At 40.3% G+C, this 26,491-nt stretch overlaps 1 protein-coding gene across 1 annotated transcript in view; it reads right to left on the bottom strand.

The window, feature by feature from the left end:
• PKN1 (protein kinase N1) overlaps positions 1–25,468 on the bottom strand; it is a 90,527-nt gene extending 65,059 nt beyond the window's left edge. The window contains exon 1 of the mRNA XM_032209893.1: positions 24,683–25,468. Coding sequence (XP_032065784.1) covers positions 24,683–24,703 — 21 coding nt within the window. The 5' untranslated portion in view covers positions 24,704–25,468. The remainder of the gene's footprint in view (positions 1–24,682) is intronic.
• Between the last annotated feature and the right edge of the window lie 1,023 nt (positions 25,469–26,491).

Raw genomic sequence — 26,491 nt, 5'->3', positions numbered from 1 at the left:
TTGCCTGAGCAAATTCATTTTAGGTTAATGAAGCAGGCTGTGCTTTCTTCCACCCCCCTTTCCAACTCTTGTCTTGGACAAAAGCCAGATGAGAGAAACTGACTCAGATGCTGGGAACCAGGGGAATTTGTTGCCTTTTGTCCATAGGGGCCTTCAAAAGATTTGCAACTGTGTAGGAGAAGTTGATTCATCCCTCCCAATAACCCACACCAAAATATCAGGAACTAAACTGGCACATTACAACATTACAGGCTAATGAAGCAGGCTGTGTCCATGTTACAATAAGATAAGCATGAAGTGAGAAAATCTCCCACTAGGCCATCTGAACCCACCACTCAACCCACCCATTTAATGGAACTGATTATAGCGGGATGCATTTAGTACCACTTAGTGGAACTGGAATTACATCTATGGATGGTTGGAACAGGGATTAGTGCGTGAATTAAAAGCACATCCGTTAAGTGAAAGCAAGCATCACAGCTTGCAATGCCTGGTATTACCTCCCGGACTAGAGATTCTGAGCATTTCATCATCCTCTCTAGGGAATCCTGATAGATGAGATTATACATTTCTAAATGAATGATCAGCACTCTTGCCAAACTACAATTCCTAGGTTTCTTTGGGGAAAAGTAAGACAATTATATGAGGCACAAAAAATATATAATGCAGGGCTTTCTGGGAAAAAAATGTTCTGATGCAAGATATTGTTCCTGGAATAGTACCTATGAGCAGGTGATCTGTGGAACTTGTTGTCAACTAGTGATTACAACATGAATGAGGGGTTTGGTTTCTTCCATTCTGCCTTCATGGAGGAAGGGGGAAAACAAGGAAAAACTAACAGCAAAGCGGCTTTTTTGTACATGATTCGATTGCATTTGTAGCTTATTATTCCCTTTAATTGTTTTACAGAAATTATAGCAATCTCTGTTATTCAATCCCCAATATACTATATTCAAATATAATAATTTGAATTCTGCAGCATAGGATGCACGCCCAATAATTATTAGCAGTTACAACTGTGAATGGTGAGTGATAGAAAGAGCTCTTCCTCCACAAAGAATGGAAGATAATTAACTGATTTTTAATTCATCCTTCAATTATCCAATTATGGAGAACTAGAAAGTTGATGAAATTTATTGACACTATCTAATTATTTAGCGAGTTTTAGGATGGAAAAGAACGGTGAAGAACTTTAAATGGATTTCTCCAAACAAGAGGATCAGGCATAAGATGCTCAACTCTCTTCCGCTGGGTGTGTTCAAGCAGACCTTAATAATAATGTATCAGGAGTGCTTTAATTTAGATTAGAGCTTCCAACTCTAGATAAGGCTTACAGTACTGAATGATGCACATTATAACATAGTAATAATAATTTTTAAAAGCCTAAATTCACATGTATACTAATAGTGAATAGTCTAGGAGAGACTGACTAGGAAAGAGATCTTGGGGTAGGGATGGAAATTGGATGAAAACTTTAATTATGCTATTCTGGTAAAGACACTTTTCGTCTTGAGACTCATTAGAAAATATTTCTTTTAAAAAATGTCATAATGAGTCATATTTGGAATTCTATAGACAGTTCTGTTCAACAAACAAAAATAAAGTAGTGAAGTCATTTTCCTATGGAAAAAAATGCCAAATTTAAGCTTCTTTGCATAGAAAAGAAAGAGGTACAAAATTGGACAGATCATTGAAAAATAAAAATAAATTATTCCCATCATTAGATCAGAACTTTACAACATATACTGTATTTTTCAGACTATTAGTTGCACCGGACCATAAGACGCATCTAGGTTTAGAGAAGGAAAACAAGAAAAAAAATAGTTTTCAGCCTTCCTGTCTCTCAGAAGCACTCTGCAGGCCAAAAATGGGCCTGTTTTTGGCCTGCAGAGTGCTTCTGGACGCCAGGGAGGGCAAAAATGGGACACACTGAGGTTTTGAGAGGCCAAAAATTGGCCCATATTTCCTCTAGAATAGGGGTGGCTCTTTTATCCCTCTGCTGCTCCCTCTGCTGCTCCCTGTTGCTCAAAATATGTGTTACACCCGCCAATGTGCAACACCCGCTGGAACGCGATTTCTTGAGCTTTTCAACCCCCGGTAGCCAAACATGGTGAAACCCAAGAAAAGAAAAATTTCAGAAGAAAACAGAATGCTTACTTCAACTACATATACTAGTTTTGTGGCTGCTCAGGAAATAGTCAGGCATGGGAAGGGTTTTGTGGCTCCCGGTGTTTTGTTTTCTGTGGGAAACGGGTCCAAATGGCTCTTTTGAGTGTTTAAGATTGCCAACCCCTGCTCTAGATTAGAAGATGCACAGACATTTTCACACACTTTGGGTAGGGGAATGCATCTTATAGTCGGTATCTTATGTGGTAAGTGAATGGGAACATAAGGTAGTTGTCAAGAAACCATCATACTTGGGAGTCCTGCTTGCTAGGTATTGTGAGAAATCTACTTTATGACAAAGAGTAACAATAACCTGTCAATCAGTGCAGTGATTTCTCTTGACTATAAATCTACCCTAATATAAGTGTTGCCCTCTCTAGAGAAAAACTGTTTCACAAAGTAGGCCATGTGAACATACTCAATTTTACAATCCTACTTTGTATTTAATTAAACCCTGCCATTACTGCGTGGCCAATTTTTTTCAGTACTGTATCAATTTTCTAATAGAAAGGGCAGGAAGGTATATGAATTCTGACCTGGATTTCTTTTAAAACAGTTTAACAATTTTTTTACACCTATGGACATACTTTCCGACTCAGTGTGTGTATACCCTACGCCAACAGGTCTGGGTAACCCATTGAACCTCACTCATGATGAGGATAGGGGATTGTAATCATTCCCCATGTACAGTGACGTGCGGTGAGGGTTACCGTTGGTGAGGCAAGAGCACAGCAGCGGCGAGAAGCAACCTCCCCGTCGCTGTGTCCGACAGGCGTCTCGCGTTTATGGCAGACATAAATGCGAGACGCATGTTGGACACAATGGCGGGGGTGTTGCTTCTTGCTGCTGCTGCACTCTGCCACCTCACCCCCCCCCGCCTCCTCCGTCCCCGCTGACATTCCAAAAGGACATTCCAAAAGACTCGGGCCACTGAAAGTCAGTGTCTGACTTTCTACAGAGAAAGGCGCATGGAAATCCACAATTGCAACCCGACAAATTTAGGAGAGCGGGATCACTCCAGTTCGCGGGTGGGCAAAGTTGGGGCAGGGAAAAGTGAATCGAGGCGAGGGGTAGCAAGGACTCCAGGGAGCTTTTCCACCTTCCCTGACTGAGCCGGGGAAAAAAAACCACGCGAAGAAATCAAAGGTGTTTCTCCTCCGCCGCCGGAGCATTGCGCCCCGCTGACCCGGGTGTGCTGACCTCCCTCCCCTTTAGCTCCATTTCCCCGCGCCCTCGCCTTGCACGTCCGGATGAACCAGGCATGTGGGTCTCCGACTTAAGGGCCCAGGAGGGGGGATCGAGGAGAGGAATTCCCGGACTGCTGTCCTCAAGACGTGACCCATCCTCACGGATTAGGTGACCAGGGCAAAGGGCTCGACCATCGCCACTCTGGCCACAGCAGTTGGGCAGAGGCCAGGGGTTCAACCCTTTGGGATTCCCCGTAGCCTCGTTAGAATGGAGCGCTAACCTCGAAGCTGACCCTGGGCGCCGCCGAGGAGCAGCAGAGCTGGGATCATTGCCGCTCAGGGGGCCCCCACCGCCAGCAGCTTGGGTGTCCCAGCTCCATTCAAGTTGCTTCTTGCTGCCGTCGCGCTCCACCGCCTTGCCCCCCGCCTCCTCTGACGAACAATCCTGCTGCCCCAGCCTGCAGCCAGCCCAGCACCGAGCGGGGAGGACAAGGAGGAGGAGGACGAGAAGGAGAAGAGCGGTGAGTTTGTGTGCCGGCCGGCCGGCGAGGCATGGAGCAGGTCGGGCGGGGGGTGGGTGGGCTGGCTGACTGGGGAGGGGGGATCATGGCTGCTCAGGTGGCCCCCGCCGCTGCCGACAGCAGCTTGGGTGTCCTGGCTCTGTCCAAGCTGCTTCTCGCCGCCGTCGCGCTCCACCACCTTGCTCCCCCCCGCCTCCTCCGACGAACCATCCTCCGCTTTCTTCAGCTCGGACAGTGCTGGGACACCCAAGCTGCTCTCGGCAGCGGTGGGGGCCACCTGAGCGGCCATGATCCCCCCTCCCCAGCCAGCCAGCTGACCTACCCCCCGCCCGACCTGCTCCCTGCCTGCCTGGCTGGGGAGGGGGGATCATGGCCGCTCTTGTCCTTCTCCTCCTCCTCCTCCTCCTCCTCCTCCTCCCCGCTCGGTGCTGGGCTGGCTGCAGGCCGGGGCAGCGAGAATGTCGGTGCTTGGCAGCTCCCGCGATGCAAAGTGCCCGGTGGGGCACTTTGCATCACGGGAGCCGCCAAGACCCGGGTCTGCAGCAAAGGCGCCAAGCCGCCCAGTAGAAAATGCCGGGCAGAGAAGAAATTGCTGTTGAAGAAACAGCGGCTGGCAACCCAGAGCAACCTCTCCAGAATCACCCTCAATGGAAACTGCTAGGCATGCACAAGCATGATTCGCTGCTCCCAGATCAGGAGGCGGGAGAATCAGTGCCTCCTTTGCATACAATTTTTTTTGCTTTTTAACCCTTTCGTAACTTTTAAAAGGCGAAAAATTCCTTATGCAAAGGAGGCCCCGAGTTCTCTGGCCTCCTCCTATAGTTAACACTGAGCAGACACCAAGCCACTGTGACTTGGAATCTGGTAGCAACTGGCTTTAATTATTTTAAAAAAATTCTTTAAAATTCTTTCCTTTCCCTCAGGAGACTGGTGAGGCACCGCCTCCCCTGCCTCTAGTGACTGCACGTCCCTGCCCATGTACAAGTAGTTACGCGACCCCCGAGTGCTGCGTGTCCAACTTCTTAGATAGAGAAATGCCGTTCAGCCACCCAAGATTGAGCAATAACAGGTCTGTGATGCCCTTAGATGTCCAGGACTGCACACGCACTGTATTGAATTCTGTTAGGCCAAATAGAGAGGACTGGCTTCTACCAAGGACACCTCTGACTTTTCAGCATTAATGGGTGGCATCTCTTGAATGCAATCTGATTTAGCCACAGAAGAGAAATACTTCAGTCACTCAATCTAAACTAAGAGCCAGAAGCCTAGAGAAAAGAATCATGAGAAGGCTCTTTGTAAATCACTTAGTCTTCTGAAGTAAAAGTGGTCTAAAAATTCATAAATAAATAAAACAAGCTTAAGCATGCACTAATGCTCTGCTAAATAAGAAGTATGGAAAACAACCTGAGATTTAGAACTGCTTGACACAGCGCAGGGATACTGTTGTTTAATCAAAACATAGCTAAGGCCATGAGGTGTCTGAGATAACAAAGAGAGAAACAAGGAAGGCTTCATCACTGCCCTTCACTGTTCCCAGCTGCAGCAGCAGCTTGGAATTTACATCACTGTTGCGCTTGAGCGGCATTGATGGTAGCTATGAGGTAAAAATAAATCTAAAGTTATGTTACCAGGTCTGCTTCCTGACCTAATATAAATGTTGGAAATCAAATGTAATCTGTGAAAATATGAACACCTGCTGCACTTTTAGAAAGTGTTGTTGCAGATGAACATCACACGACAGTGGCAGCAGCAACCAGTAGCAATGAAGCAGCTACAACTTTCCCAAATTTCATCCGTTGGGAGTCATGGATCCCAGACACATGGACACATTCTGTAAGTCAGCCCATTTGAAGTACCTTGGTTCAAAAATTGTTGCCTATAATGCCTATGATTTCATCCAGTTAAAGGTCATGACAACAAGATATTCAGTAGTATCTAGATATGCCCTAAGATTCTAAACAGCACATTAAAGCAAAGTTAAGGAAACCATACCAATGTTTCTATGTGGTGGACGAATTATAAAGCATTTGCTAATTAGTTGAAAACTAATTTGCATTCAATCATCCTGCTTAAATTCCCTCCGATCACATCCAAATTAAATAACAACAGCCGAGGGAATTTAAATAGAGTCTTTGTTCTTCTTTTAGCAAGGGGTAAGGATTAAACAGATGAAGGTAGCTTTTCAAAAAATCAGTCAGCTTGTTTGCTGTTGGGACCTAAAATTGGAACTTGTTTAGCAAATTGTATGCTGTTATGTCTTGTCATTTCTTTTGTATGAAGTAAAAGAGCAGGCAATGACCTCAGTGGCAACCAGGAGAACAGAAGCCTTTGAAATGTTAATTTACAAAAGATAACTTAAAATATCATAACTGGAATGAGTCCTTCAAAGAAAGAGAAGAGATTGGAAAATTGCAAATGTCATCAAAGAAATGAAATTGGAATATTTTAGAATATATATGCAATGAGAAGTATTTCCTACCTCAATTAATTACATAAAAGATTAAAGAGAAATGCAGGTCTGACTTAAAAAAAATGTACAATACATGAATTGACAAAAATTAAGATTCTAGTTTTGGACAGAAACATCCCAGAAACAGTATTGATAATTACTGATATCTGCACACAAAGAAACAGCTTTGCTTAATGCACTCCACAAACGTCTGTTTCTATTCTCAAAATAGCAGACCACTCCATTCTAAGACATATATAATACATTTTAAGACACGCTTTTCAAACTATTTTTCATTTGGAAGCCACAAAGTTTGGCTGACCTTACTAGCTAACCAACTTAATTTTATTTATAAACAACACTGTTATCTTCTTTGCCACTTCCTCCTCTTTGTAGGAGTCATAAGCCCGATTCCACAAAGCACTTTACAGGTGTTGGTATTTTTAATATAGTACAACAAAATATAATATGAAGCCAGAGATAAGAAGGAATTATTGTTCAGGAAAAGATGATTAAATATATCAAAGTTCTTCAAATTATGAAAGATTTCTATTCTTAAATTAGCTATTGAAAGATAGTATACATGAACTAGATTTCCAAACAATCTTTTTAATTTGTAAAGGTACTTGGTTTTTGCTCAGTTTTCTAAACCGTTACTTTTGATTTAGTTTAAAAATTTGTGAATTTTTGCTAAATGTTGGAATCAGGCCTCCCAACTGGTTTATTCCAGTAAGATAACCAAGTATATCAAAGTTGTACCTCCAGGTTTGCTCTGTTTTGTTAATTAATACCGATAAAAGCATATCCTTGAAACAGAACATGACTCTAATTATTTTGTACTATTCTAAGATAGTATTTCCTATATGTGTACAGACAAATCCAAATCCAAGGACTGTAATCATGCTGTTTTGTTCCAAGTGGCGTCCCTAAAGTGTAATGGAAAATGGTGGATTCCCCACACCACCCAATACATCATTCACTTGCAGCTATTAAAGCACAAAGAGTAGCAGGAATGGACAACTTATGAAATTAAAGCTCTGATTAACAGATTGTTAACATTAGCCAATTGCCGGTCAGAGCCAATATATAACAAACATATTAGAAGAAATGAGTATCCATAGCAAACTGCCTGCTTATACAACAACAGTCATTCAGAAAAGTTGTATCTTAGTTTTGCAGTGAAGCCACCAGAACAGCTTCTCAAATTCAAAAGCAGGCAGTTGTAGCAATCAGAGGCACTTTGTATTCAAAGAAGAATCTCTCCCTCTCTCTCTCTCTCTCTCTCTCTCTCTCTCTCTCTCACACACACACACACACACACACACTAAAAGAACCCCATTGCTTCTCTCACCTCCATCACAGAAAGGATTCAAAGCTTTGAGAGGTACGAGCAGTTCTTCTATGTTCTTCCAGAAATATTCTGTATCCAAGATGAATATGGAAATAGTAAACAGGCACACAAGAGCCTTGGCAGACACATGAGCTCTCATTCTCGCTACTCAAGCACCCAACACGAAGCCCTTTTTTGCTCCCCCTCCCCTCAATAATATAGTGTTACAAGGTATCAGTTTCTGGTTTCACTTCCATTTTGTGAAAAGCAAGTCAGAGCCCAGGGAAGAGGCTGAAAAAGTTTATACTGCAAAGCCAAACAGCCTACATTTCTGAATTGCAACTCCCAATAGCTGTAGAAATCATGAAGGATGCCTTCAATTCTAGTTCAAAAACATATGAAATATTAAAGGTCACCTTTCTCTATTTTACAGCTATATTAAACTGTCATGGCCCCACAATTTCAAGCCGATACAACAAAATGTAGGCAGTTCTTGACTTACAACTGGTTCTTTAGTAACTGTTACGACGGCTGTTAATTACAACCCAGTTTTGAAGTTCTGACATCCAGCCCCCACCTGTACACTCACTCATGTGACCACATGGTGGATGCTGAGCAACCAGCCCCCATTTACAACTGTTTGCAGCATGCCACAGTCACGTGACCACATTTTATAATGGTTTTGCTGAAAATCAGCATTTACTTCTGGTTTTTGGTGAAACCGGCCCAAAAGGAACTACTGGTTCGCTTAACAGCTGTGTCATTCGCTTTATGATGGCTGTCTTCACTTAGTGATCACCACAAAATAGTTCATAGAAAGGGTGGATCACATAGATGATCCGACTTACAACCGTCATGACTTACAATCATGATGGGCAGGCTCCATTGCAGTCATAAGTTGAGGACTACCTATAAAACATACATTCATACACAAGAATTATTGGATGGCAAGGTATCTCACGATTCAAGCTGGGATGTACTACTGGGAGGTTATCAAAGTAGGTTAACAATATAAACATGTATGAACCCAATCTAGACAGTAGCCACTGTTACCAGAAACTCCCAATTTTAGACATGTCACTGTGTGAATCCACATGTCCTTGCAAAACTATATACATATGTACAGAGTCTTGTAGATTTCCTCAGATGGAATCTAATGTACTAGTAAATTTTGATTCTAAGTAGGTTCGGGTAACAGAGCATATACCCCAGAGGTGGACTGCTCCAGGTTCGACCCAGTTTGACCAAACCGGTAGTGGCAGCAGAAGCTCCGCCCACCCGCCCGGATGCTTATGAGCATGCAAGCATGAGCAAACTGGTAATAAACTGGTTAGCAACCCACCACTGGTATACCCTGTTTCCCTGAAAATAAGACCTTTCCGGATAATAAGCCCAGTCGGGCTTTTGAGCACATGTGCTAAAATAAGCCCTCCCCAAAAATATTGCAACACAGCAGCAACCATGAAGTGACCATGCTCATTACCTCCTGCATCTCAAAAATAATAAGACCTCCCTGAAAATAAGGCCAAGTGCTTATTTCGGGGGTCAAAACAAAATAAGACCCTGTCTTATTTTTAGGGAAACATGGTAGATAAAAATTGAATCATATTTTAGTCACGAATTTTTGAGATATGCAGGCAGCCTAATATACTGTACTTTGATGGATATGTGGCTATAAAGATATAATTTGAGAGCTGGCTCTTTGTAATCTAAAAAGTATTCACATCAGGTAAATGTGCCTATGCCAAATTACATTTTAGGTTTTGCTCTGTTTTAAAAACACTGCATTTTCTTATATTTAGACATAGAGAAAGACAGCTTGAATCCGTTACTAAGGAAGTAATTTGAGGCTCCTGGGACATGAGAAGCAGGAACTGCATAAACATTTCCAAAGAAGTATTTGCATTATTCTGTTAGAGAAAAAATAAGTCAAATAACATTGCATTTGTAAAATCTAATTTATCGTGGCTGGACCAGAGTCTGGATAAAATAAATTAATAAAAGCAGCCATGAAAAGGTAGGTAGGTAGGTAGGTAGATGATAGACACACACACACACACACACATATCTGATTGGGAGGGTAATACAAGCAGCGAAATTAAAGGAAAATAAAAAGCAAACAAATCAGGCCATGAAAATTACAGTTATCGCAGCAGTTATTTAAAAGGTAGTGTTAAGTGATAATACAAATTTCCTGGCTTTGGTAAATTACTGAATATGTAGCACTTAATTTAGAAAAGCACCTGTGACCTCAATTCAGGTAATGACAATACTGAATTTCTTGACAAAGTATATATAACTTCAGAGTTGAATTTCCTTCTAAAATTCTTCCCACTCCCGCCCCATAGGATGGCCAATACCCAATAGCTCAGTTGGTTAAAATGGTCCTTTTCTATAAAGATAAATAGACCAACCCTGACCACTTTTTGGTGGCCTACAGAAATTCTGCTATGAAATTGAATGCCCCAAAATACAAACATAATTTTGGTAGAAGCAAAAAGAGGTCAGCAGAAAGGCTTATCACACATGAAAGGGTTCTTTTTTCCAAATCACAATCCCTGAAAATCCTAGTCCTACTTATCTGTATAATATCATAATGACATTGCTTCACTTGCTGTAGCCATTAGTTGCCCAAAAAGTACCAAAATTAAAGTATTGCTATTTCTCAGATTTGCAGAAACCGACCTAACTGTGCTATTAAGGCAACAATATTAAATATTGTTGATTAAATAAATTACGTAATATAGGAGCAAAGTTGTCATCTGAGTCTGCCTGTGGTTTGTGTCTTTTATATGTAGCTTTTTGTTAGTGGTGTAGTCATAGGGAGAACAAAGTCTAACAAAAAAAATTATGTCCAGATTCAGCATCTGTCCTTGACAAAACACTGGAATAATTTTAACAGCAAACTATAGATGCCAAATACCCTGTCATTTTCTTTTTTTAGTTGTCTTATAGTTATTAAACTATCCAACATTGATTAACTATATCTAATTAGTTGAGCATCATAAATCCTCAAACTATATGATAAAATCAAACCTGCTACAGACCAAACCAAGCATGATTGGTATTAATTTCACAATTCATCACAACATAACCTCATAAACCTATGTGAATTCCACAATCCTTGGGCATGCGTAGCCTGATCATGTGCAGAGGATTTAAAATTTAGATACAATCTAGTCTACAGAAGGCAAATAAGATTCTTGCATCATCTGTCAGCCAGATGTGTACAGGAAACTAAAAACTAGTCTTTTAAAAAGTGAAAGATTCTTGATAACAAGCAGGTCCTGCTATTTAACATACGGTAAATGGTGATTAATAGCATTACTTCCTGATGGATTTGTAGATATGTTGAGAAGTATCACCTAATTTGCTTGTTGACATAAAAGCCACCAAAAAATTATCAGAATTGGGAATTTATTATGTACTGAGCAAAATCAATGTATATTTTCTTGGAAGGAAGTCATGTTATCTGTGTTGTCTTTATTCAGTGATCCCTGACTCTTTGTGATCCAGGAATAACATTTCATAGGACTATCTGTCAATAACTGCTTTTTAAAATTCTTGTAACATTCATCTTTATATAATTAATAACATTGAATTTCCTTTGATTCCCCCACCCCGCATCATGATCTTCTCTAATGAATCTTGCCTTTCCACTACATATTCAAAATATCTAAGTCTTAAGTTTATTATTATTATTTGTTCTTTGTGTAGACCAGGGGTTGGCAACCTTAAACACTCAAAGAGCCATAAAGATCCTAACCAGAAGCCCCCTGATCAATTCTGGAGCTGATCAGAAGTCCGGTTCCCCCACCATAGAGTCTCCTCCTAGCGCCGCATCCTTTTTCTTCTACCTGTCCTAACCAAAATCCCTATCAATTGTGGAGCTGACTGGCATCAGGAAGCTGCAGCAGAGGGATGAAAGACCCACATGTGGCTCCAGAGCCGCGGGTTGCTGTCCCCTGGTGTAGACCAAAATATTCTCAACAATTTTCCACAGCCACAGCAGTTTCATTTTTCCTTGTTTAGTCTTTCCAATGATCCAACTTTCATCACTCTAAGGTCAGAACTGGAAAAAAAATGTAATTTTGACATTGACATTCATTGTCAATGTGATGTTTCTATACTTTAATATCTAATATTGTCCAGACTTGATAAAATGTTTTCCTCTTTTTCTTAAATATATCTGTTGTCCAGGAAGTAATGCTATTAATCACCATTTCTGTTATATAGTAGATCCTATCTATTCGTATTAAGTTATCCTCAGTTTTTTGTGCTCCTTGTATCACCTTACCTTTTGCTCTTCCCTAGAACTCAGTATTTTGGAATAATTTTCCTCTGTTTTATTGCCTTTCAGACTTTCTGGGGAGGGCCAGTATTTTCAGTATATCAAGAAACAACTAGTTTGCATTTCAAGATACCTTTATTTGCTTCACCTGTGTGATGTCTTGAATTTTTGCCCAAAGTTATTCAGGCACTGTACAGTACTTATCAATTCTAATACATTTAAACTATTACCCACATAATGCAATTATGTGGAATATTGCTGATATTGTTTACATGATATTTGTTTTATGAATTTAAGTGGTAATGTTGAATCAATAATGTTACAATCTGAACTGCAGTCAGAACCTGGCCTTGTTTGTGTAACAATTTTTCCCCCATCTTTGCTTATAGAGTATGCAGTTAGTTTCATTCTGGTTAATATTCATCTGGAAATGTTCACGTGTAGAGTCCTCTTTTAGATAGTTGAAAAATGTAATTGCTATAAACTTTAATATGCTTGGCAGAACTGTTATTAATCTGTTTCCTGCTTCATTCCATAAAGTAAGACAACATTTTCTCATTATTTCAAATGTTATTTTATTTCCGAATTTATTATTCCAGTTTCCTATAATTAGTAAGATACGTTTCTCCAATGTTGTATCTACAAGATGCTGCAAATTGTTACAACTTTTCAAACTGTTTATGCTCTGCATCTGCTATTGGAACATAGGTTAGGGTCTCCATAATACTCATTGGTTTGCCTTGAATTTGATCTGACATTATTACATCATTTTGGGATTGTTTTCAAGCACTGTCTTTGATATTCCCTTTTAAAATAATGATGGTAACTGTTTTGTTTTCAGTAGAAGCTCCTCTGTGACCCATTTTACTCCATTTAAGTTTACTAATTCCCTTGACATTGATTCTGAATCTTGATTCATGGTTCTAACATTCTATGTATCAGCATAGACATACCTTTGCAATACCAAACTTTATTTTCCCTCTTGCATCGTCATGGTGTCATCACAAGATGTATCAAGATTTTTTCCCCTTTGCTAAATGGGCGTGGCCAGCGCATGATGCATATGGGCTGCGGGCCACAAGTTTGACAGCCCTGATGTAGATGACATTAATATATATCCTAGTGTCTCTGTTTAGAATCCACTTAAGAGTGAATTTCTTGGAAACTATTTTCACTGAATTCTATGGTATTTACTACTAACTTCCCCAAAATTGCTGCCATCTAGATGTATAAAGGTAAAGGTTCCCCTCACACATATGTGCTAGTTGTTCCCGACTCTTGGGGGTGGTGCTCATCTCCATTTCAAAGCTGAAGAGTCAACGCTGTCCGAAGACATCTCCGTGGTCATGTGGCCAGCATGACTAAATGCCGAAGGCACACGGAATGCTGTTACCTTCCCACCAAAGTGGTCCCTATTTTTCTACTTGCATTTTTACATATTTTCGAACTGCTAGGTTGGCAGAAGCTGGGACAAGTAATGGGAGCTCCCTACGTTATGGGGCACTAGGGATTCGAACCGACCCTTCTGATCGACAAGCTCAGCATCTTAGCCACTGAGCCAACGTATCCCTGATTCTTAGATGTATAGGGCAACTCAAAAAAGGTCTGAGATCAATGAGTCACTTCTTTAAAAAAAACAGTCGCAATACTAGAAATTTAGTTTTGAGCAATGCCACTTAAAATCTCCTCTCATTCACAGGAAGAAAAAAGTCTAAAAGTTATCGTTAACAGCACCATAAAACTGTATGATTTGAATGCTAAAAACAATACTAGATGTTCTTTGGCATTCTACTAAAAATTATTGAATTGAATGATTTCACTAAAAACAGCATATTAATTGTGATAATCTTGTGGTTTTTCAGACCATCTCAATACTTACATCTTTGGTTCGGATAGGCAGTCCACTGTTGAAGTTAAGGAAATGCCTTACTGTTCAATGCATTACCAACTTTCCAAAATGCTTTTGATTTTGAATAGAAAATAAACAGATAATTGCTAGCTACACTTAGTATCAATCTAAGATACTGAAGAAGGGAACACTGTCCTTTATAACCATATAGAAAAGCTTACTCTAAAATATTTATAGACAGTGACTTAAGCCTTCAGATACCATCAAAATGAGATGGGCAGCAAATAAATCTAATAAATAAATAAAATGCACCTTATCTGCTTTGGCCAATAGTTCAATTTCATGTTTCGGATTTACATGTTCACACAGTGTGCACATGTCTTTAATTTATCTATCGTTTGCTATTTACTATTATTTCAGACAAAAAGAAGAGTTGTTGCATGGCAGATCTCTGTCTATATAAATATTCAGATAGGTTCCGAGACCTGAGCCTTGGCAGTAAATTAAAAGAAGAAGAAATGGCATTAATGCCAAGCAGAGTTTTTAAAAAAAACAAAATCCAATGAAACTTGGTGTAATCTAGGCACTTCCTGGATATTAATGGTATTCATTGAAAGTACGGGTATCATGTTTACAGCAGTAAACAACAAATTAAAGGTGGACCTGAAATCAACAGTCAACATAATCCCAGAACAGGGCTTTAAAACTATTATTTGTTGAACGAACTGTGATGACTTGGTTCCCACATAAATCTATGCTAAAGTAGGGGCTTCATACCTCACATTGTCAAAGCCAGACAAATCATTTTGTGGCTTTTTTTATGCCTGACACAGCCAATATCTATGAGGCAGTCTCTAAGCTGGCCAGCCAAACAGTAATGGCTTTCAGCTAAGGGATCCTAGGCATCTATAGAATAAACTATAAATAAACATAGCAAAGAACTATTAGTTCTTCCCCGACATTACAATTTATGGGACTTGCTGGATAGAAATTAAAACAATGAAACTACTTAGAATCAGGTTTAAATATTGATATAGAAACATATTAACTGAATTGTTCAAGGTCTGCAATTTCTCTGGGAAATTGCATCAGAAGAGAGATAAATTAGCATCATTTACAGGATTTCTCCCTTCAGATAGATAGTCAGGGTCTTTCTGACTATCTACAGAACTCCCTTTCTTCCCTCCCCATTTTGATTCTGATGCCTCAAATATTTTCACATGCACTTTTTCCCCCTACAGCATGTAATTTTTTTTCACATGCACTTTCTTTTTCCTAATTTGGGGAACAGATTTGGAGAAGCAAAAGCCAACAGCCTTGCAACTCCAAAGAAGAACACTTGATCCTCTCCATTAACTCAATCTGAATTGTTTATATAAAAAGGAAAGCTTCTTTCCTCAATGAATAAGATAGATTCAAGCTTCGTTCAAGCCAGCGGTTACAAACTACTGCTGTCAGGCTCCTTTGGAGAAAGTTCCAGACAGGAATAGCTTCCATCCATAGCACAATCGCTATGTAACTGTAACACTAGTACACACTTGGTAGTCACCACTTCAGATTGCAGAACCAGCAACGAAAAGAACACAACTTTCCCTCCAAATCAAGAGAAGGTTTGGCTCCAGTGAGCCAAGCCAAAGAATCTTACATTTAGTTCAAACGGAGAAAGACATACACAAGCCCTAAAGTAGCAAATCTAAGGAATGCAAAGGGTTGGAATTATTTCTCTTTTACATAAAGAAAATAAAAACTCTAAACTCTATTAGTATTAGTTAACCCCGGGGGGGGGGGGGAGTATAATGTCCAGAGATACACACGACTGTTCCTCTGAAAGATACATTTATTCAGTTGGCTATTGTGCAGCATTTGTTGTACAGAATTATATGGGAACTCAAAGCATAGAAACATATTCTATTTTGCTACTGAAACATTAAGTCTGAGCATCATGCAAAACCATATTCCTTTTGGACAAACTCTGTTTTACAGCTCCCACACGCTATAAAAGAAACCTCAGAGGATCAGCATCATTAAAGCTATTAAAAGAGCTTGCATCCGAATACACAATTGTTCAGATGGCCCTGCAAAGAATACTGTATTAGGCTGCAGAAAAGAAAGGCAAGCAGACAATAAGGGATGCAAAGAATGCTTTGGAAGAAACTAACATTAATAACATTAAGATCAACAATGAGTTATTTAAATAAAGTAGCAGAAAAAAGACCAAGAAATTGAAATGCTTGATATATAGGAGTCAAAGCAGATCTAATAAATAGCTTAAATGAAAAGTTAATTCCTCAAATGTACCTTTGTGCAGAAGACTAGGAAATGTTTTCAGGAATGAAATACTATATAGGAAAGCAGGGCAAATTGATTTTGAGGTTGATGAATATGATTGCAAAGGGATCCTCAAGGCATGAGAAAAAAGATGGTGGTTTGCAATGCATTTACCAGGACAGAAAATCTGAATGGCATGTGAAAAACAGACCAGGGAAATCTGTTCAATTGTTAACAACCTTTTTTCCATGGATGGGTTGCCATGATCTAAGTCAAGAAGGCAGAATTAGGCAGCTTCCCTTGTAAGGAGAACAGACAAATTACCAAGAATTTAAAATTCTTAATAGCTACGTACAGTCACAAATCAAAATTTTCAGAGTCTGCTATTACCAGATTTATTAAAACGGAAAAAAGTAATTAGATCTGGCAACTGGATATATTTACTTTAGCACCCAAATTATCTTTAAATTCATTTCTTGACATTCTCTTTAATCACCTGTTATGGGAAAATATCTACCTGTGCTCTTGATAAAGGAAGAACATGGAGATAATGTCTACTTGTAATATTCTAAAAGGGACACGGTGGCTCAGTGGCTTAGACGCTGAACTTGTCAATCAGAATGGTTGGCAGTTTGGCTGTTTGAATCCCTAGCAGCGCATAACAGAGTGAGCTTCCGTTACTTGTCCCAGCTTCTGGCAACCTAACAATTCGAAAGCATATAAAAATTTAAGTAGAAAAATAGGAACTACATTTGGTGGGAAGGTAACAGTGTTCCGTGCCTTTGGTGTTTAGTCATGCCAGCCACATGACCATGAAGACGTCTTCAGATAGCGCTTGCTCTTCGGCTTTGAAATGGAGATGAGCACCGCCCCCTACAGTCGGAAACGACTAGCACATATGTGCGAGGGTCACCTTTACCTTTACCTTATATTATTTTCCTATATTCTTTCACAGTCTCTTAATCAGCCATTATAATAAGCATTTTGATAAAGTAAATGAAAATCTCTTGAGCAAACTTATTTCAATTATGAAAGAAGAGGTTTTTTTAATTGGATCAATAATTAGTAACCAGTAAGAATGTTAAGTGTAAAATAAATGGACAATAGAGTTCCCCAGTGCTCCTTAATTGTTCATAAATGATTTACAATTCAAGGTAAGCGGAAGCTATATTTTCTAACACCAATTAATGTATGATAATTAATGAGACAACAATAATTCCCAAAGGATCTCTCCACACTGGAGGAATTTAAAACAAACAAGCATAAAATGGCAAACACATAAACAAGTACAATTGGAAGCACAAAAAAACCCTAACTTTTGTGATTAAAGCTGATAGTGACTCTTCAGAACTTGACATTCCTATAGATAGCTCAATAAAATACCCATCCAGTGCACAACTGTTGGAAAGAAGGCCATTAAAAATTAAAATGTTCATATTGTGATGTTTTATAAACAAGTGCCAGATGTAACCACACTTTGAATAAGTAATACAGTTCTGATTGCATCTCAAAAACGTTGTGTTAAATTGTGCTTGAATAGGTGGGGAAATGTTCATTCAATTTGATATCTGAATCCAGGATCCTTAAATAAACTTGTACAATGAGAAGTTCAAGACAGAAGAGTTGTCACTGTTCATATTGCAACTGTGTGGTAGAGAATGCCAGTTTATTGTACAAACCTAAACTGTGAAATTCATTGCTGCAAGATGTAGAGATGGCCACCAAATCGCTTGGATTTAAAAAGGGTGTTAAGCAATTTATGACTACTGTACCATAAAAAGGAGTACTGTATGCTATTAAGCATGATGATTACACATTATTTCCAAGATTGGAGACAGCATGAAGAATTTAGGCAGAAAGATACACTGCATTTTTGTCTTGCTTGTGCAAATCTCAAAGGCATTTACTGGCTGCTCTAGGAATAAAATGTTGGACACAACTTCTTCTATTCTTATGGCTCTGTGCAAAGAGCATATTCACATTCATGAATTTTACCATCATGTTATAGATATTATTGTAATGGATAGAAATGTAAACTACCTCTGTCAAATTTTGCTGGCCATAAAATCAATACAAATATTTAGGTAAAATTATTCCCCTACCATGAGAATAATACTGCATAAAAAATGAAAAATGAATGCAGTTCGTCCCACTGTGAGATATATAGTTCTTTGCATCTGCTGCACAACTGCGCAATCTGTACATTACAGATCAGTATTGACACACTAATTCTATACAAAAGGTAAGACTCAAGAAAACAAATTAATTAATGCTCTCTCTTAAAACTTCTTTAGCATTTGATGAAATTGTTAAAGAAATCCAGATACATGGAACTTCTGTCTATTCATTTCATATCAGACTTTATGGGAAAGGTTGTTCAGAAGGCAATTCAACTGCTATTCCAGGCAGCCGTGATGGAGACAGATGGTATGGACCTTTTTCAGTTAGTTTCAGGCTGGGACACAATACAGAGGCAGCATTGATTCTTGTTGTGAAACACTTCTGGCAGAACTAGGATAGGTTAGTGTTGTTGTCTTGGTTCTCCTTGATACTTTAGGGATTTTTGATACTATTGATTTATGGCATCCTTCTGGATTGCCTATTGGGAGTAGGGGTGAAAGTGGGAACTGTTCCATGGTAGTGCTGCTCTTTTCTATGTGGATGGACTCAAATGATATTGACAGTGGAGGAGACATCAAAGCTAAGGCTCTTAACCTGTGGGGTGCCTCAAGCATCAATATTGTCACCACTTAGATGGCCTTGCCCAATAGTTTAATGTAGAAATTAAATAGAATAATTTGAATCAAATATCAATAATATGCTGATGATACCGGTTTTATATCTTAATTCCAGGCCATCCTAGTGACGCTGGAATCTGGAGATTCAGAGCGCTGAATGATTCAGAAGAGACTTAAATTCAACCCCAGCAAAACTGAGAGAGGCTGAGGATACTTTGAGCTCTTGTCCCAGAAATTTTCATCTTTAGTCCTAGATAAGGTAGTATTTCCCCATTTGAGATGTGTCAGTAGCTTAGGAATTTTCCTGGATTGTCAGATCCTTATCTTTAAGGGAAGTTTGGTCTTTGCACAGATTCTTCTGCTTCACCAGTTGCCCTCACTTCTAGATTAGGGAGGCTCTCCAGATGGTTAGTAACCCTAGTTACTTCATGTTTGAACAATAACAATTTGCTCTACAAGGGGCTGCCCTTGAAGACCACCTGGAATCTATAATCACTCCAGAATGTAGCAATGCAAACAGTAATAGTATGCCACAATATATGCCCAGGTAATACCCTATTCCCGTGATGGCGAACCTATGGAACGCGTGTCACAGGTGGCACACAGAGCCCTCTTTGCGGGCATGCCAGCTGTTGCCCCAGTCCAGCTCCACTGCACATGCGCACGTGCCTCCCACCAGCCACCTGGTCTTCGTGTCTCTGCTGCATACGCGGGGGGAGGGGTGCATGCATGGGGCTCACATTGCATTTTGGGCCCCGTTTTGGCTTCCAGGTTGGTGCAGGTGGCTTTGGGACTGGAAGGCCTCCTGCACCAACCTGGAAGCCAAAAATGGGCAGGGGGGAGGCGGGGTGCATGGGGGAGTTCAGGGGTGGTCGCACGCACATGTGTGGGGGTGCAGGGCGTGCGCACACGCATTGCATTATTGGTGCAGGCGCGCTAGCGCGTTGTTGCACATGCATACACTTTCAGCATGCAACAACAACAAAGATTTAGCCATTACTGCCCTATTCCATGAAATGCATTGGTTGCCAGTTAGCTTATAAGTGCAATTCAATGTGCTGGTTACCATTTACAAGACTTCAAGACTTAAAGTCTGGCTATCTGAGGGATAGCCTATTTCCAATCATTTTGACATTGTATGATTGGACAAAATTGGCATGCTTTGGGTTCATCAATTAAGCAAGGTCATCTGATGATCATTTAGAAAGTTTACTCTTAGGAACAGCATTCCTGAAGAAATCCATATCACCCTACCTTGCTTATTTTTAATAAGTCTTTGAAATCAGTTTTTCCTCCACGTCTTAGATTCGGGTGGATAGTGAATTTCCTTTTGGGACCAATGCTGCTATTTTTAAAAATTATTTTGATTTCCTATTTTTAATATTATACATTGCCTCTGTGTTTGATAGATACATTTTATCCATATATACCTTAACTGACTATTAGAAGACATGATTTTTAGCTATTAGTCAAAACCTGATATTCATAGTCTCCCAACTTAACACATGAGGGCGTCAATCAGAAGAACTTTCTCAAATTTGGATAATAATGCAAATATAGTTTCTATTTTTAAAAAAAAATCCAGAAGCTTCTGCTTCTCTATTTTGACTTTTTCACGACTATTCACAACTTCAGTCAGACCAGTTACAACTTTATCACATTTACTCTGATTTGTGAATTTAGTCTTATGTCTTGCTGGCTTGTTGTTAAACCATATATTGATCTACTGTTAAACATTTGTATATACATTTCTATAAATAAAGTTAAGCAATTCTAAATTATTGCACATATACCTTAAAAATATTAAGCCTCTATTTTCTTCAGCATTTGCCTGGCGTTATGCATTACATTAAGACAAGAAGGAAAAAAGATGAATTTGCAAAAAAAAACCCTTGATTTTATTCTAACTTAGTTAAAAACTAATATAGTAACATCTTACCTATAATGCTTTTCGATAGATGGCTCTACATGATATTCTGAATCATAAAGTAATCAATCATATTTTAGCCTGATTTGTCATGTGAACCCAGCTGATATGGTTAGCTGATGGTTCCATGACATCATACAAATATAGAAAATAGGGTTAACTAAGTAAACTATGTGTTTCAATAAGTCATTGGTAAATGCATCGTGTGAACACAATCATTTCATTAAAAATGCTTGGACAAACGAAATAGTACTAGAACAATGGAAAAAATTGCCACATAATAAAGTTTGCATTAGGTTTCCACATGTTTTACTTTCAAGTCTAGAAGGCGCTGGTATCAAACTGTGAAAAAGGAACTGTCCTTTTTCTATTTGTCTCATTTAAAGGCAAAGATCTAAACTAAATGTTACACATCTTCATGACTAAATGGCTATTTTTCCAAATGAAAAACAAACCTTAAATATCACAATCTGGAGGTAAGAAATGTGAGTGCTTGTTTTTCCCAGTCTCACTGATAAAATATCAAGATTTTACATCACATTTTTTAATTTATTCAACATATTTAAAGTCTGCTTTTCAAAGATCTAACCTTAATAATAAAGTTTTCAGACAATAAAGGTATAAAAACATTTAAACTTTTATTGAAAAGCTGTACTGTCATTCAGAAAGTAAAAGTAAATTTGAAGTTTAAAGAACTTTATAAACCTTCCTTTAAATACTTCTGCTCTCTTTCTATTCCTTTGCAGCCAACTGCCCAATTCTAAGGCTATTTTTCTTTTTCTAAAAACAACAACAGGTATTAATGCATGCATTTAATGCCTTCAATTTAGCACATTCTCATGTACCCTTGCATATATTCATAATCTGAAGAGATTGAAATTCAGTTCACAGCTCAAAGCAAACTGTTCTCTTGCTCTTTGTTTTGTATTTGTCATTTTTACAATATTTTGAAGCATTTTGTCTAAAAATATTGTTCCTCATTTCAAACATCCAAGCTAAACAATATAAAATGCAATGTCAGGATAAAGTTTAATCTGATGTTTTGTCCCTTTTAGCTCAATAGACTGTTGACAGTACAAGGTAAGGGCTGACAGTAATGGATTTGATAATCAGCACCATATCTTTAATAATTGAAATGTTGTTAGCTCTACAGACAAGTAAGATTGGTTTTAGCACATCGATTTTTAAGCTGGCAATGATCATTTAAACAAGCAAGCAACAAATCATATACCAGCTATAATTCTTATCTTGCAGTTTACTGTAAAGAAAAGGACTGTCAGATGCCCATTCTTTCCAAAGCAGACTAATGGCCAAAAAAACTTGGCCACAAAGCAGAAATCTCTATCCAGCAGTTCCAGAAAGTCTTTAATATTCCAATCAACAGGTAGCCTTATATGCTGAATCCTTAAAACCCCACTGCAGGCCCATTCCACATAACATTGCCTAAATGAAATTTGCCTAGCAAATGTTTTATTGCAGGAAATGGTCTGTGCATGTCTCCCTGATTAAAAATCTTACATCAGCACTTTAAACTCCTTTTTCAAGAGAACTCCCTAGATACCACAGAAAGAAAAAATAATTCCAAACAAATGAAAACAGATTTATGGCAGGAAAGAAAAACTTAAACTAATGGCAACAATCATAGTACAAGGGAGAAAGAAAGTAAAACTACCCTGTTACCCTGAAAATAAGATCTCCCCGGATAATAATGCCAATGGGGCTTTTGAGCGCATGTGCTAAAATAAGCCCTCCACCAAAAATATTGCAACACAGCAACAGGTCACCATAAGGTGACCATGCTCACTGCCTCCTGCACCTCAAAGAAATAAAGAAAAATAAAGAAAGAAAATAAGACCTCCCCAAAAATAAGGCTAAGTGCTTATTTCGGGAGTCAAAAGAAAATAAGACCCTGTCTTATTTTTGGGGAAACATGATATATGTAAAGAGGAAAGGAAATGTATCATATCCTAGCAAAAATCAAGAGAAATTATATTCCATTTCATTTGCTTTGCCTGCCCTAAAGTGGAAACATCCTTCTGAAGTTAAAGGAAGGTCTCATTCTGGGACACACAAAGGAAGAAGGAATAGAATTTCCAAGACAGCGCTGATTCAGACTCAGAAGCAGGTAAGAATAGCCAGGCTGAATCAGGCCAAAGCCCTTCCAATCAAGCATTCTGATGTGCCCACTCGACCCATCAGGCCCATACTAATGGGAAATCCACAAGCAGGATTGCAGTAGCACCTTCCAATTGATGTTTCTACCAACTGATACTGATAGAGACATAGGGCCTCATAATACACAATCATCATCATTATCCATGGAATTGTTTAAAAATTTTTTTTAAGTTTTTCAAACTGGGAACTCTCCCATGGTTTGTGGTAGAGAATTCTGTAGTTTAACTGCACACTTCTTCGAGCGATTTCTTTTTTCTGTCTGAATCTCAAAGTATTCAGCTTTGGGGTGGGAAGAATTCTAATATTAGGAGAACAACAAAAATCCCTATTTAATCTTTTTATACTGTGCCTAACTTCATATGTTCTGTCAAAAGCCTCTTCTTGCTTGAAATCTAAAATGGTGTAGCTTCTTTTCATTGGCGTTAATTCACTGAACCTTTCGACTGCTCTAATTCCATAATACCCTCCTGAAATGTCAGGACCAGAAATATAAACGGCATTCCAAGTATGGTCACATTGACAGGAGTAGATTAAGACACTGCAGCATTTGGCAGTGATGTTTTCAATTCCTTTCCCAATGAGCCTTAACACATAGTGGAATTCACTTTTTCACAGAAGTCATACATTGGATCAATGTTTCTGCCACAGCCTCAAGTTCGTCTTCCTGAGCAGATGGACATCCTTTCCCCCCAGCCACTGGAAAAAAAATGGATTGGGAGCCTTGGTGGTGCAGTGGCTAGAGTGCAGTACTGCAGGCTATTTCTGCTGCCTGCCAGCTGCCTGCAATTTGGCAGTTCAAATCCCACCAGGCACAAGGTTGACTCAGCCTTCCAAATGAGGACCCAAGTTGGGGGCAATATGCTGACTCTGTAAAACTGCTTAGAGAGCACTGTAAAGTACTGTAAAGAGGTATATTAGTCTAAGTGCTATAGGCCGATCTTTATACATGTTCTTACTTACAAGGAACCTGCTTGGTCTTCCAGCTGGAGACTCCTTTCTTTGTCTCTTTTTCTTTTAACCATCCAAAATAAGTTAGTCAAGTCAACAAACCTGGCAAACGTGATTACTCGCCTGTGAAATACCTACTTCAACAGATCAAAAGAAATGAAGTCTTTAATTAGCTACCATCCCATCTAAAACCTGGCTTGTTTCTGTCCCTCTTGAGAGATGTAGTGACAGAGGGCCAGAGGTAGAAGGCACACATTCAGTAAGTTGACTTTATCTTGTACGCAGTCTCCGGTCTGTCTTCCACCCAAGCCAGAAGGGACATGTACAGCCATACCCACTGATATTATGTATCTGTTAATGGGCTTCCAGGAGCAAAAGATGCTAACCAGTTTCCCTTATCAATAAAACAAAATGTTCATGTTTACCGAACAGAGACACCCTCACCAAGCAGCAATTCGAGTCTAGGTCCTTGTATCCTTAAGCCCCCCCCCCATTTCCTCTTAGTTACGGAAGGATAAACATAAGCAAACCCCGGGAGTAGGGGGGGGGGAGGACAGTACCAGGATCGGGCCGCTCGCGCGGTGCCAGCCCCAATGCGGGAATAGTCAGCAGCAGCCCGTCGCCACCGCTACCACCAGCTGGCAGGAGGAGCGGGAAGGGCACGGAGTGAAGTCCGAACCGGGTGTAAGAAGGCGTCCCGCAGCCGCTCGCATCTGTTGCTGCTCCAAAGGAGGCATGAGATCGGCGGCCCTTTCCCCCACCCGCTCACAATCCCCGTGTGCCGGCTCTCCGCTCGGGATACAGGCAGGAGCGAGCTCGCCTTGGCTTCTTACCTGAAGCGACTCGTTAGCCATCTCCGCCTCTCGTTTCCCGCCAAGTCTCCGCTGGCTTCCTCCTCTTTCGCGTTGTTCCAGGGGAAGCGACTGCTCCCCGGGGCGCTCTTACAGCTACAGCCGATCCGCCATCCTCTCCGCCGCCGCTGGTCGGCGGGGCGTATAGGGAGCCGTTGAGCCCCACAAGGGGGCGGTCCAGCCACCCACAAACAAGCGGCGGCCGAGCGGACCAAAGGAAGGACGACTACGAGAGCTTCACTCAAAGCAGCAGCTTTTGCTCCGGCGGGCAAGCAGCTTGTCTGCAGTGGCTGCAGGAGCGGCAGTGGCGGCGGCGGCAGCTTCGTCTCTCCACGGCCTCCCAAACCTTCGGCCGGAGTGCTTGAGCGGCACAGAAATGCCCTCCCTTCTCCTGACCCGAGTACAGTGTGTGCCACTCACTCTTATTGTTGCTGCGGCGTCGGCCGCGCTGGCTCGTTCCCTCCCAGCGCTCAACTTGCCGGGCTGGTCACGTGGGCGGGGGAGCTGCGAGCGGAGTCGAGTCGGGGGAAGCGGTGGGGCGAGGACGAGGCGGAGAGATTATTGTGGCTGCGGGGAAGGGAGCTGACCGAGACACGGCTATATAGGCGCTGCACAGCTTTGCGGCTTGCTTGCCGCAGCTGCAAGAGCGGCAGCCGCGCGTTTTCTAGGCCGCCGTCTTTCCTTTTTCGGAAAGGAAAACGAGAGATAAAAGCAGCAAAGGGAGGAAGGGCTCAGAGGAAGAAACTGGACCCCATGATTTTCCTGCGCTGTGCTTCGCAGAGCCTGGGCTTGGGGTGGAGGGAGTTCTTTTCTGTACTAAGGACAGGGCGGGGCTGCTTTGGACACTCGCTTTTGGAGAGGGAGGCCTGGCTTCCGTTTAGAGCAATGGTTCCCAACCTTTTTTTGGCCATGCCCCACGTAAGCATCTCTAAAACTCTGATGCCCTCCTCCCTGTGACATATAATTCTTACTTTACTCAAATAGTGAACTCTACTCATGGGGAGGAAGCCTAAAAGGCCATTAACTTGGTTTAAACAAGGTTCAAAATTGCCCCCATTAAAAATCAAATTGCCGGGCCCCCACGTTGGGAAACACTGGTTTAGAGGCTCTCCTCTCCCCCTCCCCCCAAGTCATCTCCCTCAGCAGCTCAGAGTTGAAACCTGGACCTACCATTAGAGGAGGAAAGAAAGAGCTACTGTAGAGACATGATTTGAGGAGTTATATTTAAAAAAATACATCAAATGTATTTTTTTCTAAGAAAAGCAGTTACGGACTTTCCTGCCTTAGAAAGTTCTTTTAGGTGAGAAGTCCAGGTGGATCAGATGCTGCTAGATTGGGGGGGGAGGGTTAGTGCAGTATTTTGGGAGCTACATTTCAGTATTGCTGCTACTATCTAGCAGTTGTTCTTTATTCTACACATCCTTAGTAGAGGAGTTGCCACCCATCTTTTTGGAACACCTTTCCACTTCCTTTATCTAATTCTTTGGTTGTATTTTTTTTTAATCAAATGTCTCTCAGAATAACTCAAGGATATAGACGGTAGTGCAAAATGCAGCTGGAAAATGAATTATTGTGCCTGGAGAGCCCTGTTTATTTGAATCATTAGGCCACCCTTGATTTCTCCCAATTTTAGCCCGGTCATACCTACACTCCCCTCTCCAATCTTTTCTAAAATGGTCTTTTATTATTGAAAACTGTATAATAGTCATAAAGGGAGGTTTATAGCTGTATATAAGGAAATGTATCTATAAAGAAACGTTGAATTTATGAATACTTGGAACACTTAAGAGT

Source organism: Thamnophis elegans, chromosome 2 (genome assembly GCF_009769535.1).
Source record: "Thamnophis elegans isolate rThaEle1 chromosome 2, rThaEle1.pri, whole genome shotgun sequence".
NCBI lineage: Eukaryota > Metazoa > Chordata > Lepidosauria > Squamata > Colubridae > Thamnophis > Thamnophis elegans.
The sequence above is the reverse complement of the archived record's forward strand: the minus strand, read 5'-3'. Positions and strand labels throughout refer to the sequence as shown.